The 14,634-nt window shown below is 45.8% G+C and overlaps 1 protein-coding gene across 3 annotated transcripts in view; it reads right to left on the bottom strand.

Moving 5' to 3' along the window:
• NUP214 (nucleoporin 214) overlaps positions 1 to 14,634 on the bottom strand; it is a 1,006,718-nt gene that overhangs the window by 407,296 nt on the left and 584,788 nt on the right. For all 3 annotated transcript variants that reach the window (XM_069609281.1, XM_069609279.1, XM_069609280.1), the window contains exon 27: positions 6,193 to 6,283. In XM_069609281.1, coding sequence (XP_069465382.1) covers positions 6,193 to 6,283 — 91 coding nt within the window. The remainder of the gene's footprint in view (positions 1 to 6,192; positions 6,284 to 14,634) is intronic.

The raw sequence follows: 14,634 nt of genomic DNA, 5'->3' as shown, positions 1-14,634 counted from the left end.
ATCGCGGGAGACCAGTGGTGAACAGTAAATCTAAGAACTTGCCAATTTGAAAATCCCGATGAGAAAGGAACCTTTGTACTTTTTTGTTACGCCTGACACTCTGCAATAAGAGATGTTAATTTGGAAAGAGACGTTGGCACAGAAGGCCCTGATAACTATGTTTTGAACTGCATCCTCGTGGTAGAGAAGCCAGAGTGTATGCGAAGCTGAAGTGTGCCACCTTGTCCCGTGCTGAAAACGTAGTGAAGGGAAGCTAATTGTTCAACTATCCCGACATTGTTTCTTGAACACTTTTCTTTTGCATACATCGTTTTCCGACACCATTTGTATTTAGAGGTAGGGATTACCAATATTTTTTTTTTAGTATAGGCCGTTTTATTTCAACAGACTCTACTAGGACTGCATTATTATTTGATGGTCGTAGCTTGCTCCCATCACTAACTAAACACTGCTGGCTACACCCCCCCCCCCAGCCAGGCGTTCTCCTCAGGCCTAACGCAGCCACAATCGGTCTGGATAAATCCTGCCAGAACGAACACATACTCTTGATCTCTCATCCACCACACCTACCGCTAAGAAGCAGCTATTACACGAATGCCACACCGGCTGCACACACATCCGGTGCTCACACGCACCTTTGACTCTTTCTACTCTCTCTACTGACTTGAACTTCGGTTCCCAAGAGCGTTCAACCTACCAGCGCCTTCAGACCATACCAATGGTACACAAGGCGCTATATAAATGCAAAGTAACATAACATAAAACATAACCCATCTCTACATGTGTCTCTACAAATATAACAATGCGTCTCTAAATGGCACTACATGGCACTTCATATCTCTACAAATATTCCAGGCCTCATTCTATAAGCAAATGCAAATGGCTACATATATGAGGCAGTCTAATGGGGATAGTCTAATGATGCTACTTCTTCAGTACTAATCAGAACTAAACAGGATGCAATGATGGAATGATGGGTAATGATTCCATAACAATGATGATAATCCAGGCTTCTCCATACTATCAGGTTTCACAGCAGAGTCCGGCACCCTGTACTTCTTTTCGTACCGGTCCCTTTTCGTCAGGGCCGAGGACGGGTTCTTCATAAGGGACAGCCCCTTGTCCCAAATGTCGTCCAACAGAGGAATCGACAGCACGGTCTTCCACTTTGCCTCGCAGCGTTTGTACAGGAAGCCCTCCTCCTTTTCCTCGGGGGTCAGCTGAAACAGGTCCGAGGCCCTAGAGATCATGACATGGAACAAGCCGATCTAGTTGGGCGGTGAGGCTCTGGGCAGCAGAGACGGGAGGTCTCCTAACCCGCCCTCATCATCCGTGCCCGTTGGCACTGTGTCTGGGTCCGTATCCTCCCTCGGTGGAGGAGGGCGTTGGGTGAAAAGGCAGTGGATGGTCTACTCTCCTCTTCTTGGTAGGGGGAGCACCTGATGGCCCCGGTGCCGCGGGATCCTCAGTCGGTGGAAGAGGCATCCTTATCTGAATCTCCAAACACAAGGTGTTGAGTGCCTGGAGAATGTCCACTGAAATGTCCCCTGGGGGTTGAGGTGGTTGCTGATGTGGCGGAGGTGGGAGCGACGGAGGCAGCGGTCTAGGGGTCTCCAACTCCTCTACAGCCTGCTCCTCCTCATTGCCACTCTCAACGTCTCCCTCGTCGGGGTCCCTCCCGTAGGGCTTAGCCTCAACGAATTTCTTCTCCAAAATTGTCTGGAGAGTAGAAAGCTCCTCCTCAGAGGAGATGTCTGTACCCTGCAGGACCACCATGCCCCCCCCCTTAACCAAGGGAGACTGTTTGGGGAGATGGTGGGCATCGCTTTCTCCAGCGTCTTCTCTATGGACTGAAACGACGATTCCCTCCTGGCAGGCAGGGAAACACTCGCCTTGGGGACCATCCCTGCGGACCCACGTCAGCGGCCTTCGCTAGGGACGCCACCAGGCCTTCAATGGAAGGTTTTGCCGGGTGAATCTGGGCCTGCACGACCTTGGTCGAGGTAACTGCCTTCACCTTGGGGGGAGGGTCATTGCCCCGCACCCCATTGGCCTTCTCTGACTGGTTCGCCCAAAGCTTCTCCAGAAGCTTACCTGGGTGATCCAACTTCCTCCTTTTTGCCGAACCGGAGCGTTGGCTCGTGGTCAAAGGTGCCGGAGACACTGTGCCCGCCCTGGCCCCGGGGAGCCCTCCGCAACGGCGCTCCCGGTGCCCGCCGACTCATGGTGCTTTGCCTTTTGTTGGGCCCCTGTCGCTGGGGCACCCTCCAAGGTCTTAGAAGACTGCTCAGACTTCTTGTGGCCAGGGGAGGCATGCTGCCGGGACCCACCTGTAGCAGGGGCCTGGAGCCACCTGGTGAGGCACCTGCACCGGTGCTTCATGGTGTGGGGGGAACCATATCCTGGCAAAACGCAGTCATCTTCCACGTGCATTTGGTCTGAATGCAGGCAGTAGAGGCAAACTGAGTGCCCATTGTCCAAGTAGATGTTCTGTAGGTCGCATCCTGAACAAATCCTGAACAGAGGCACTGAGTCTTCCTTCTCCTCTGCCATCTCCACGCGGGGTAAGATTCCTCCGAAACTCGACGGAAAATCGCCCTTGAGGGGCGCTGAGGAATTCGGAAAACAGGTCCCCGTTAATCGGAAGATAGATTGATGAAGCTTGAGGCTCGATTGACTGAAAGATAGAGTAAAACTCTGGAAAGAAGCACAAAACGCAGTAAAAGCTCGAGAGCTATAGCACGAGGACTCCCAACACTTGTACGTGAAGTAAAAATCTGAAGATGGCTCCCAGAGGAGGGGCTTAGTTAGAGGGCAGTCTTTGGCTGGGGGTAGTATGACCCAGAGACCAGTGATTGGTTGTTAGGAGAAAGACAGTTCAGAAGTGAAACAAACTGATTTTTTCTTTACCGAAGATTCCCAGCCTGACGACGGGGAATATTCATGAGCATGTGAATCCATGCCAGACCCCATGCTGGAGAAGTGAGATTACAAGGTCCGAGCCCGCGATGGAAACCAGTTGTGAACTCATGTTTAAAGGGGTTCGAGCCGAATGAGGGAGATCCGTGGTGAACAGTAAACCCGAGAACTGTGAAAATCCTGATGAGAAAGGAACTTGGCACTTGTTTGTTACGCCAGGCACTCTGCAATAAGAGACTTATATTGGGAAAGAGACTTTGGTGTAGAAGGCCCAGATACCTATGTTTTGAACTGCATCCTCATGGAAGAGAAGCCAGACTGTGTGCGAAGCTCTAGTGTGCCACCTTGTCCTGTGCTGAAAACGTGGGCAAGGGAAGCTAATTGCTCCACTATCCTGACATTGTTTCTTGAACACTTTTCTTTTCATACATCATTTTCCCACACCATTTGTGTTTAGAAGTAAGAATTGGCAATAGTTTATTTTTAGTATAGGCCCTTTTATTTTGACAGACTCCACTAGGACTGCATTACTTGATGGTCGTAGCTTGCTCCCAATCCAGAACACTAAATGCATCCAAGCTCATTTTTAGTTACTTAGGAAAGTCAAATATTTTCTTGAGGGCTCATTAGAGACTGAAGTTAACTTTGAGGAATTCACGGATAACATAATTTGGAAGAAACATTTCTCCTCTCTGCATTTTGTGGAGGAGGACAGGTATATTGTTGTTCTTCAGGGAGTTGTGGTTGGGGAAACTTTCAGGAGCAGTAAATGTTTTACCATTGTTCTTCTTTCTCGCCCCTGCAGATCTCCATGCTACTAGGAAGACCGGAAATCTGTTCTTATATCCAATTCCCCTTTCCCTCTGGAATGTGTAGGGAGGTGCTGCTTGAATAATCTGATGTGGACGAAACGTCCTTGTGGGTCTGTGGGGTTCAGCAGCTCCCGCAGATCAGGACCGACACCCTAATCCTACTCGTATGCGGCCTTCACCATCTGCAGCGTTCATGTGAAGTGGAGTTTCCTGCCAACTCTGTTGTACGTGGCCTTGTACAAGTAGGCTTTTCACATGACCAGGTATAGTTCCAGACAATCTCCATCACAACAGAATACATTAATGCAGTCATAAGTGTTAGGGAGAATTCGCATTTCATGGCTAATTTCCCTTACCTAGTGAGTCCCTCAGCAGCTTTGCTGGATCTCTGGAGTTGTTTCTTTCCACTTGGTAAGGGTGTGAGCTTTTTCACCACTCTTACTTTTGTTTTGCTATGTGTTTTTTACCTGTTTTTGTGATTGTGGACTCTGGAGTACCCCACTTCAGTAGCCTCCTTCTTTTGTGTGTCACACATCACCATCTATGCAGTGACACAGGGTTGTCGTTCAGACTTCCCACCGACTCCATTTCTGAGGCTGACTACCGTCCCCCATAAAAGGGTAAAGTTACCATTAACTTTACTTCGTCAAATTAACCACAGATCCAGTACACTCCATCTTACATGGATTACTGGAAGGGTTAACTCTTAGCCCTTTTTATCTGTACCTTGTACAGCATTGTTTTGCTCTTAACATTTAGACATGGCTGGTGGCAGTGGTATCTACCCTAATTTTCTACCGCTGTTCTCTTATATAACCGTGTTAATATTGTAGGCTATTGTGTTAGCCTCAAACTTAAACCGCTTGACCAAATACTTTTTCTTTTGGCTCCGGTACGGTTTATTCGCCATTTCTTTTTGTTAAAATCCTTCTTGTGTTTTACTTTGTGCGGCAAACCAGGTTTGCCTTCTTTGTTCACTGTCTTTTGGCGGGCTTCTGCCAAGAAGCCCTCCTCAAGGCGCCTCGGTGTCTAGGTGGGCTGAATGTGAGGGAGGGGTGTAGTCACCCCCTGCACAGGGTATCCTAGGAAACACAAGTAGCACTTTTTCATGATTGGCTGAGGTGGTTGTCCGGGCTGGACAACCCCCCTGCTTTGTGATTGACAGCCAGGCTGTGTGAACAGGGGATTTTAGCATAAAAGGCAGGTCTCTTGGGCTGGAAGTCAGAGTCACCACTGGAACTACAAGGAACCGAAGAGAAGTGGAGGAGAGGTCGACTGCTACAACTATCCCATACCGGTGAAGCCCTGCTGCAGTACTGAGCCATCTATCCTTCAATGACTAAGAGGAGATCCAGTCCGGAGTCTTCTTCCCTTAAGCCTGGTGGGGATAACCAGCGCATCTTCCGCCAGAGGTCGCCTTCGTGGTCGAAATCGCTGCACACGGCTGTAGTGGTCCGGATAGCCACCTGAAGAGCCTCTCCTGTTTTTAAGGAGCGCACCTGTTATTCATCGTCGCTGCTGCCAGCATCATCCCTGTGTGGTGTAGACCCCCTTCATCGTCCTTCGTGCCGATGCCAGGAATCGTGGGTTTAAAGGAAACTACCAGGAACAACTGCCGTGGCACCAGCTTCTTCTTTGAAAAGATACTGTGTCCTGCTTGAGGAATTTTGGGTGAAATCCCCATTTCTCTACTTTAAGGCTTGCCCTTACCATTCCCCCTCCTCCTTACAACTTTTGCTTCCGAACATTGACAATAAAGTACTCTGGGCAACGTTGAATCTCGAACTGTCCGACTGTGTGATCCTCGACAACAGGCACCCAGTGTCACTTGACTTTGGCTCTGGCCCCTTGACTCTTGAATTCCTGTCTATGTGTTCTCTACCATTCTGTCTGCCTAACCAACATATTGCCTGTGATTTTTGCCCCCAACTCTCTCTGGGTATCTCGGGTGCTAAGTGTGTTTTTGCCCCGGTAGCATTTCTTGCAGTGGATAGGCGTTTATCTAGTAGACCAAACTGTCAAAAAGTGATCGCAATTGTATTCACGGTAATGTGTTCTGTTCCATAACACCGATCCATTCAAACACGGGGTACTGACCTCGAATAATACTGTACAAAGTGAATTGGTTAGTTGTAGTATATTTTACGTGTGGTTTTCGAATTAATAGAAGTGTCGGGTTAATAACAAATGGTTTGAAAATAAATGTACTTATATTTTTACCTGAAACCTTGAGTCAGTCCCTTTGCGTAATCTCTGCTACTGCTCATATACTCTTGAGATAAGCCTGGCTGCTCCGCTACTGCTACCACTCTAACATAGTAGTACAGGCTTGTACCAAAGGTAAAACTTGTATTGCCACCTGTAGTCTTAATTGTGTCTAGCGGTCCCTAAGGGCACTGCACAGGATTCTGCCCAACAATAAGGAAAAGGTCTCAGGCCATGGAATGCCACAGGTACTCACCCTGCAGGGGAGAAGGAGAAGGCCTTTCCAAGCTGAGGTGCAGGACCAGCAGTGGACATCACAGCTGCATCAGACTTTGATATCGCTGGTCCTAGAAGGATAGAGTGAATAAACAGCACAAAAAAAGAATGTTACACTAAGCAGTAACTCTGGAATTTTTAGTACATCATCCATCAGCTTTCTGGAGCCCAGGCCCTATTTTTCCAAGACACTGCCCCGGTACTCTAATACCTAGCCACTGATGTCCAAGCTGTACTTGCACATATCTAACATGACCAAGGCACGCCCTTTTCAATTTGACTCTACCTTCAATGTTCACCCTCAACAACCAGTCAACTCACACTCAAGGCAGTTGTTTGGATCCCATCTTTATTTCCTCAATCTTCAGTCTTCACTTCCAACCATCGATACTTCCTGCCCTTCTGACTACACCCCCCCCTAAAACTTCACTGTATTTGTTTCCTTCCACACTATTTTCAAGTGCATATTTCACCCCAATATCACAGTTGCTATCTTAATCCCGGCAGCCCCCTCATCCAACAAGTTGTTTCATGCCTTACTGATTCCAGTAAAAGCCCTTTGAAACATTTCAGTTTTGCATTGGCTGCCCTGATCAAGCAACACAATACTGTTCACGCTTTCACTTCCCAACACCCTTGTCCTCAATCCTGAATCTCACCTGCCACCTAAGAGCTGAGAACAAAGACACATCCACTCAAACTACTGCCGCCAAACCCATTCATCCTCATCGCTTTGCTTCCCACAGGGCTTCCCTCCACATGATTGCTAACCGCTTGACTCTGGCAAGTCATCCAACTATACCAACCTCATCCCTTCTCCCCACTCCCTACAGCAAGCTATCCAGAGCTCTCAAGTCCATGCTTTCCCCCACAACAAACTTTCCATTGCTTTTGCTCATGCTGCCCATGGCCTTGCTTGATGCTTTTCTACCAGGATACCCTAACTCTCCACCCCTTCCCTACTCCTCATCTTCATCCTCTTCCCTTCGCCTCCACACCACCAACACTCTATTCAAACCCCCTCATTCTCCTCCGACCTTCTTCCAGCGCTCCAGCTGAACTGGCACTCTTCCTCCAGACTGCCAACCTGCCTTATGTGAATGCAAACAATCTATCTGCTGATCTGCATAAAGAAAGGGACTTGCCCACAGAGGGGTCCTTGGAGTATCAACAGTTGTCTGCTGGATGTGCAAGGTCAGTAAATGAAGACCTTGTCCCAGGTGGAACAGGCATTCAAACCCAGCTTAAGTGAGAGGAAGCCCCAGATGAAGTTTGCAGTCTCAGAAATGGCAATTCAGCAACTTTGGATTGGAAATCACGCAATAGTGAACCTAGACAGGGGTCGCGGGCCATGGTTAGAACCAAGTGCAGCAGGACAAGCTACAGTCTCCACACCACAAAAACAGTGCCAGGGTGATGTTACACTGTTTGGTCATCACATGAAAGGCCGGCAGAGGCAACAGCCATGCCAGGATGCCAGGTGTATTGCTCAGATTCCCGGGTCAAACACCACAAGCGAGGCCAGGAAGTTGGAAGAGAATTAAAAAACTAACGAGAAAGGAATGCAGTTGTCCCTGCCAGGTTAAGGCAAATAACACTCTACAGGTTGCTTTTAGTCATCAAAGGCAGACCTTCACAGCTAGTCTCCTATGTGCCTGCTGTAGACAGATTTGAGATGCTGCCCTATTCTGGTGAAAAGGGAAAGACACTAATGTCTAGCCCTATACATAGGAGAGTGTGAGAGTGGTGCAGGGTACAGTTAAGAACACACAGAACACTCAATAATACAATCGAGGCAGAATGTATTTAAGCCCTAGGCAACTCTTAGAAATAAAAACAACCCAGGTAAATATCATATTAAACATACACCACTATTATATACTTTAAGGGATCAAGAGTAGGGCTCCGACACAGTAACACGTTGCAGTATGAAATAGGCCCTTTATTGTCAAGATAAGGGCTTGGGGAAATCCTACCTGTCCCTATGGGTATGAGGGGTTTCCATCCTCAACCAAAATTAACTTCTGTGTCAGGATGTTAAACCAAAGGGCGTTGGCCGTCCTGTGTCCAAAATCCCTACACTGACCCTTACACGCTAAACTAAAAACAATGTGTACAAGGTGATTTCTGCAAGCTATGCACTTGTAGCTTTCTTTCAGAGTTCCAAGCAAAGTTTTAAGGTGTCGAAAACAAAAGGGAAATAAAGTTCAACGAGAGGAGGGGCTCCCCCATTCCTCCATGTTTCTTCTAGTCTTTCATGGTCTGCCCGGTATTTCTGGAAAAAAAGTCAAATAATGTTCCATGGTTTCAAAGGGCTCTCTCCTTGGGTCACTTTATTTATGCAATATTTCACTTCACAGTTTCAAGGGGGACGACTTCTCCCTTGAGTTTCTCCACTTATATGCTTCCACAGTTTTAAGGAAAATAACTTTCCCTTTGTTCCTTCTGTTTTTTACCATTCAATATATTAATACAGTACAACATTTTTCCAGGGGGGAAACGCCTTCCCTTGAGTCTCTTAAAAACACAGTTCTCTTGAATCTTCAGTTTATCTCACTCCGTATCTCAATTAACCTTTGTGGGGTACAATTACCCACTCAGCAGAATTCCCCTCCATAACCAATTTGCACTTCAGAAGTTACCATAAAAACGGCTGCACTGACACTGTTGAGCACTATTGCCTTGCCTTAAAACTGTGTTTTGCAGCTACAAAATGATGGTGCACCGTTTTACCAAGCACCTATTGGGAAAGATGAAACAGGGAACACACCGAGAAAGGCTGCCAGTGTGTTTCCTTAGGTTCACCAAAGAAGAGAAATGAAAAGCAGCGCTGCTGTGCTGCTAGGTCAAAGTTTCCCATTGAAAAAGTAAATATTTTACATTCAAAATGATGGCGCCCTGATGCTCTTTTCATCTGTTAAACAATATACAGTTCTGATCCAGTAAGACCCAACTATGCCCAGCCATATTCAAGTTGTGCTTTAGCAAAAGAAAGCATTATCACTGAATGACACAGACTGTCAGGCAAGATCTGGGAAATCACCAGAAACTTTACTCTCAGCCATACGGAAAAACTCTTGACTTATGCTACAAAATGTAAAAATAGACACTTCAAAAGAAACCCTAGCTCTCTGTGCATATGCCAATTTCAGTGGACCTGTGCCTTGAACAGATTGCTGTGTAAGAGAAACTGACTAGGGCTGCAAACAATGTGTGGAATCCAGATGGAAGAGAAAACCGAATTTGAAAGGGACATCCCAGCAGAATTCACCAGGTGCCCAAATGTCTTATACAAACAAGAAAAATATCTGTTTTAAAACTGCAATGTTGAATAAGGCCCTTTCCTTGCCTAGAAATGTAAAGGGGGGGTTTGGTTAAAATCTAATTTAATGTTTTTCCTGCCCTGGTTTCAAAGGACATTGCATCCCCCCAAGGAGACCAGCACCTGAAGCCCTGAATGGACCAAGGGGGAGAATGTAACACGCTCATCAGACTTTGTGGCTAGGCTCCAGCTTGACGAATAGATTCTGGGACACCTACGTGTTACTTTTGGAAGTGACACCTCCCATCCACTCAAACCAAGGAGCTCCAAAAACAAACTCCATGGCAATACTGGGCTAAACTGACAGTTGATGGTAGCGTGGGCAGAAATGACCATATTTGGAGGACAAAGGCCAGCCCATCTGGCTCAAAAGACTATTTTAATGAATAAACTGGAAGGCTGTTATTTCTATAACCGAATAACGCAGTAATGTAAAAGTTTTACAGTTTAAATTTAATTTTGTGGTTTTAAAACAAGATATCGTGGCTGTCCATAGCATGTATGGGACACAAACGCCAGGAAAAGGTGAATCATGGGAAAAGTACATATGGTGGAACGTTAAAAATGAACAGAAATATGCTCTATGATCATTTGTACACATCTAAAATTGTGGAATTTTGGGTGAAGCAGTTCCACAAAAAAAAAAAAAGATTGCTTAAAAATATTAGAAGGGCAAAACAATGCCATACAGACCTGGGAGTTGGAATACCATGCTCAGTATGAAATATGTCATTTGCCTATGTAATTTGCAAAAATGCTGCAACAGTAAAAAGGAGCAATTTATGTCAAAATTGATGTTTTTTCAAAAATGACTGTGGGATGGCTTTGTACCTCATAAAACATAACCCCATAAACTGAGTCCCCCTCCTGGAGGAGGCAACCAACATAGGCTGACCTATCCGGTTCTTAGGGGTAGGTCTAGCTTAGTTCCGCCCAACAATAAATCCTGTGATGTCACCCACCTTATATAAATGGGGGAAGCTCACAGAGACAGGACACGCTCTTCTGAATTTTCCAGCGCCTGTGTATCCAGATATTCCACCTTCACACTGCAAGATTCCAGACTCAACTGCCAGGCCAGGGCACAGCTGACCCTCTCCAGGCAGGTGTGACAACAAAGGCAGGCAGGACCATTGATCCAGAAACCACACAAAAAAATCCCAATAACTAGGGGGAAAAGCTGTGGTACCCTTTTGGGAGTATCCTGTGACCAGACCGACATTTTGCCCCACTACCTGCATGACAGCTGTACCCTTGCTATCCAGTGACCAGACAGGCCCAGCTGTTTGCTGTTGGGAGAGCCCGCCGTGCTGTGACCCGAGCCTTTGATTCCAGAAACCCGGTTGGCTGTCCCAAAATCCCAAACTCAAGCGCGGATTGTATTTCCCCATTCCAATTACAACACTTAGCATACCCCATCTTGATACTTTGTCTTTGTCCTACTCTCCAAGTAATCCTATCCATACCCTGGTAACTTGTTTAAAACTGTCAGAATTCTCTGTGCATCCTGTTCTGGATCTCCAAGCGTTTGCGCCATTCTTCTATTCATTTCCATCTTGCATAGATCCTTAGTCATATTTTGAATAATTTATGATTCCCACATAGGGCTGAACGCGGTGTGAAAAGGTTAACTTTGCAAATTAACCTTCGAGTGTACTGTGTCTTTCTTTAACAATCTAGTCTCGATAATCTAGTTTAAGTGAATTTGTCAATTTTTCCAAACCGATTTTCTCTTTTAACCGCTTTTATTTTCCCAAAACCGAATCTCCTTCCACATTGAAAATCTCATCCAGTTATTCAGCTATAGTAACTATTTCACTTCTAGATTATCCCAGTGATGTGTTATCTATCACCCAGCCTAAAAACCGCATTCCGATTGAGTCTATTTCACCCGTTCTTTTGAAAAAAACTTTTGACATTTAAAACTGCAAAAAGTGGAAAATCCAACTTTTACACGTGTGATTTTGGCTGCACTGTATTCTTACTTTCAAATTGCTTTTATAACTGTCTGCTCTTTGTAGATACCTTGCCTTGCAGTTGCTAGTGATATTACATCCCCGATACTGTAATAAATCATATTTAACTCATTTATTCAATCACACGTTAAATTAATTATTTACCAATTCCGAGTGTCATTTTATACAATTGCAAAGGGTTTTAAAATCCTTTTTGCCTCTTATTTTGTGAGGTAAGGTCAGATTTTAAGGGAGCATTGCAGGGGAAATCTTTACTCTGGTTCAATCTACCCGAACAGTAAAATTGCTCCTATTCATCTGTGCTTTGGATATGTTCTAGTAGAAGGTCAACCAGGTGTATTTCATCAGTTTACATTGTAATTATCACCCCATTGGTGACTGCTGCCCAATATTCAAACTGTGTGATTTTCTTTGAATTTAAAATAAATATTGTATTACCACCCACCGGCCTGGTTCATGGTCCATTGTGACCCAAATTATTTGTAAAAGGGGGTGTGAGACGGGTTGGGTGCCAGCTCAATCCAAATTTGTAGAAAATAAAGAAAAAAGTATTCTAATTGAGTGCTACATCCGGTGTGTGATGCCCGATTGGAATCCTTTACACCTTAAAGGGGTGTGGTTCTTCCCTCTTCTTGTGACTGTTCGTCTTTTTACCCCTGGTGTACTCTCCTGCCAGGGTTATGCGACTTTGTTACTGATCCTTAAAGGAATCATGGGTCTTTCCCTTTTTGTGTTCGTTCTCACTGTTCTATGGTTTCAGGTGTACTTCTCTTCTCACTCCTGGTTTACTCTCCTGAGAGGAAATCACAGTTCTGTTTCTTGGGTGTGGGTCCCAGACTTGCACAGTGCCTGGTTCACTATCTTGCCAGAGCTTTTCAGTTTTCCACTCACTCTTTCTCTCATCCAAGAAATATTGCTTATCCAGTATTGGATTACGGACCCTTTCTCAGCAAAGTTCCTATCGGTATCAACTCCTCATTTCAAATATTGGGTCACCAACCCTTTAACACTAGTCATATTTGTGTCAATGTCCTTTTCTAAGCATTGGGTCACTGACCCTTTCTTCACACTGTTTGTATTCTTATCAATCTTTCTTTCCAAGATTTGGGTCACCGCCCATTCCTAAAACTGAGTTTATTTGCATTACTTCCCCCAATTACTTTAATTGGGCTTTCTTGCACAGTTAATGATATGCAACACTCACTCAAGTGCTCTAGTAACCCACTTGCTCTCTCTGTGCTTACCAGGCAGCTCTGACGGTCCTCAGCTTATTTGTTCTTCTCCTTCGGTTCGATGACTAGGCTTGCGTCTCGTTAGCCGGTTGGCTCCCGCTTTATCTTCCTTTGCTTCTGGCAGCTCTAGCTGCCTATAGCAATATAGCAGTGAGCTTCTCTGTGCCCAGTCTCGCTGCACTTTGTTTTTGTCAGCATCCGTGCTGCTACCACAGTGTGCTCGCCTCTTTTGCTCCAACCGGCGTCAGCACAAGCTGCGTTCCGCTGCAGTCTGTCTCTCACTCTTATTCTGTTCAGGTGTGCGTTTTAAACTTCCGGGCATTAGTTGACACTTTCCAAAGATTAGAATGCAGAGTTTGCTTACCGCTTCTGGTCATCTTCATTGTTCCATCCCTTTTCCTCGTCTTAGTACTAAAAAAAAGGGTTTTTGGGGGGGGGGGGGTAAATAAGGTTGTTGGTCAAGAAAACTTGGGAATTCTTTATCTGAGTCACAATAAGCCATTGTCAGGACTGGCTGGGTTAGTAACAGGAAGAGTAACAGGATTAACATTGTGCTTTCAGAGCTGGCTGGGTTAGTTGTGCTTTCAGGGCTGGCTGGGTTAGTAACAGGAAGAGTTTGTACATAGAATTAACATTGTGCTTGCCCAAGTCAAGATGGAGCGAAAGAAACTTAATCCGATTGGTTAAAGGAACAATGATATGTTTGGTTTGCCTGATTGGTGGAAAGGACAATGGGTTTGATTCTTGGGAGGTGAGCAAGATTCTAAACTGCCTTTCATCCATAGAAATTCAGTGGCTGGTTGTACATTAGTTAAGCTCCTTTAGTAAGGCCTTTTCAGAGCTCAGAAAATCTACCAAAGTAGTAAGAATATCGTTAGCTGATCCAGTTTGAACAAGAAGACATCAGGTGGGTGTCACGCTCACCTGATTCCCACGGAGGCGCAGGTCTGGCTTCGAGTGCTGATGCTTCTTCAATGGTGAAGCGCAGGACTCTGAAGATGGACAGGAAGGGCCCCTCTACTCTGGCTTTTCTGGCTCGCAGGAATATTCCCCTGTGCGTGAAAAAGGAGTATTACCTACTGACGGAATAATGCTCAAGCCTCCCCCTCCCTTCCAACCCTCCAGGATACCCTTCCACGATTCCCCGTGAAGTCTCACCTTAGGGTCTGGAAGGATGAGTTCTCCATCCTGCTTCTGATGCAGGGGCGCGTTGAAACCCAGTTACTTCACTGGATTGAGATTTGATGGGAGTTCAAAATAAGCTTGACTATTCAGGTAAGGCGCTGTAAGAGTTCTGTTGCAAGTTCAAAAGTTCAAGCTTAATAATAATGTTCATTGTTTTATTGCAGCAAGCGCTAATGCTTATGTCTTTTTCCCCTTAGGGGCCGGGGTTCGGAATGCCGGAGATATGGCGCCGACCCGAAGTGAAATGTGCAGTTCCAGTAAATGACAGGTAAGTTCTGGATGAGCGTTCAGGTAATGTCTTTGCATTCGCTCATTCAATGTATTTGTCTTTTTTCCCCATAGGGGCCGGGGTCCGGAATGCCAGGAAGCGGCAGGACCCGAAATGAAATGGGAATGACCCAACAGGTAAGTCTTAGAAGGAAACTGAGCCTTTCCTATTCCCTTCCTTCTCTCACCTTTTCCTCTTGTCTTTTTCTCTCTAGGCTCTGGGAAGTGGGTGCGGATCCGGATGATCGCTGCTGAAGATGGTGGCGCCCAGGAAAGGTGAGTGAAATGCAGCGCTGCAGCGATCGAAGCAAAATGCTTTTAAAATTATGTCTTCCCTTTCAGGATCGTCGGTGTGATGTCTCCGTGATGCAGCTTTAGCAGGTAAGGTCTTCTTTATCTCCAATTCTCTCTTATCTCCCTTTGCAGGCGACCCAGGATGC

The sequence above is a fragment of the Ambystoma mexicanum genome, chromosome 8, assembly GCF_040938575.1.
Source record: "Ambystoma mexicanum isolate Mex_15411 chromosome 8, UKY_AmexF1_1, whole genome shotgun sequence".
Lineage (NCBI taxonomy): Eukaryota > Metazoa > Chordata > Amphibia > Caudata > Ambystomatidae > Ambystoma > Ambystoma mexicanum.
This window is presented reverse-complemented; position numbering and strand designations above follow the sequence as displayed.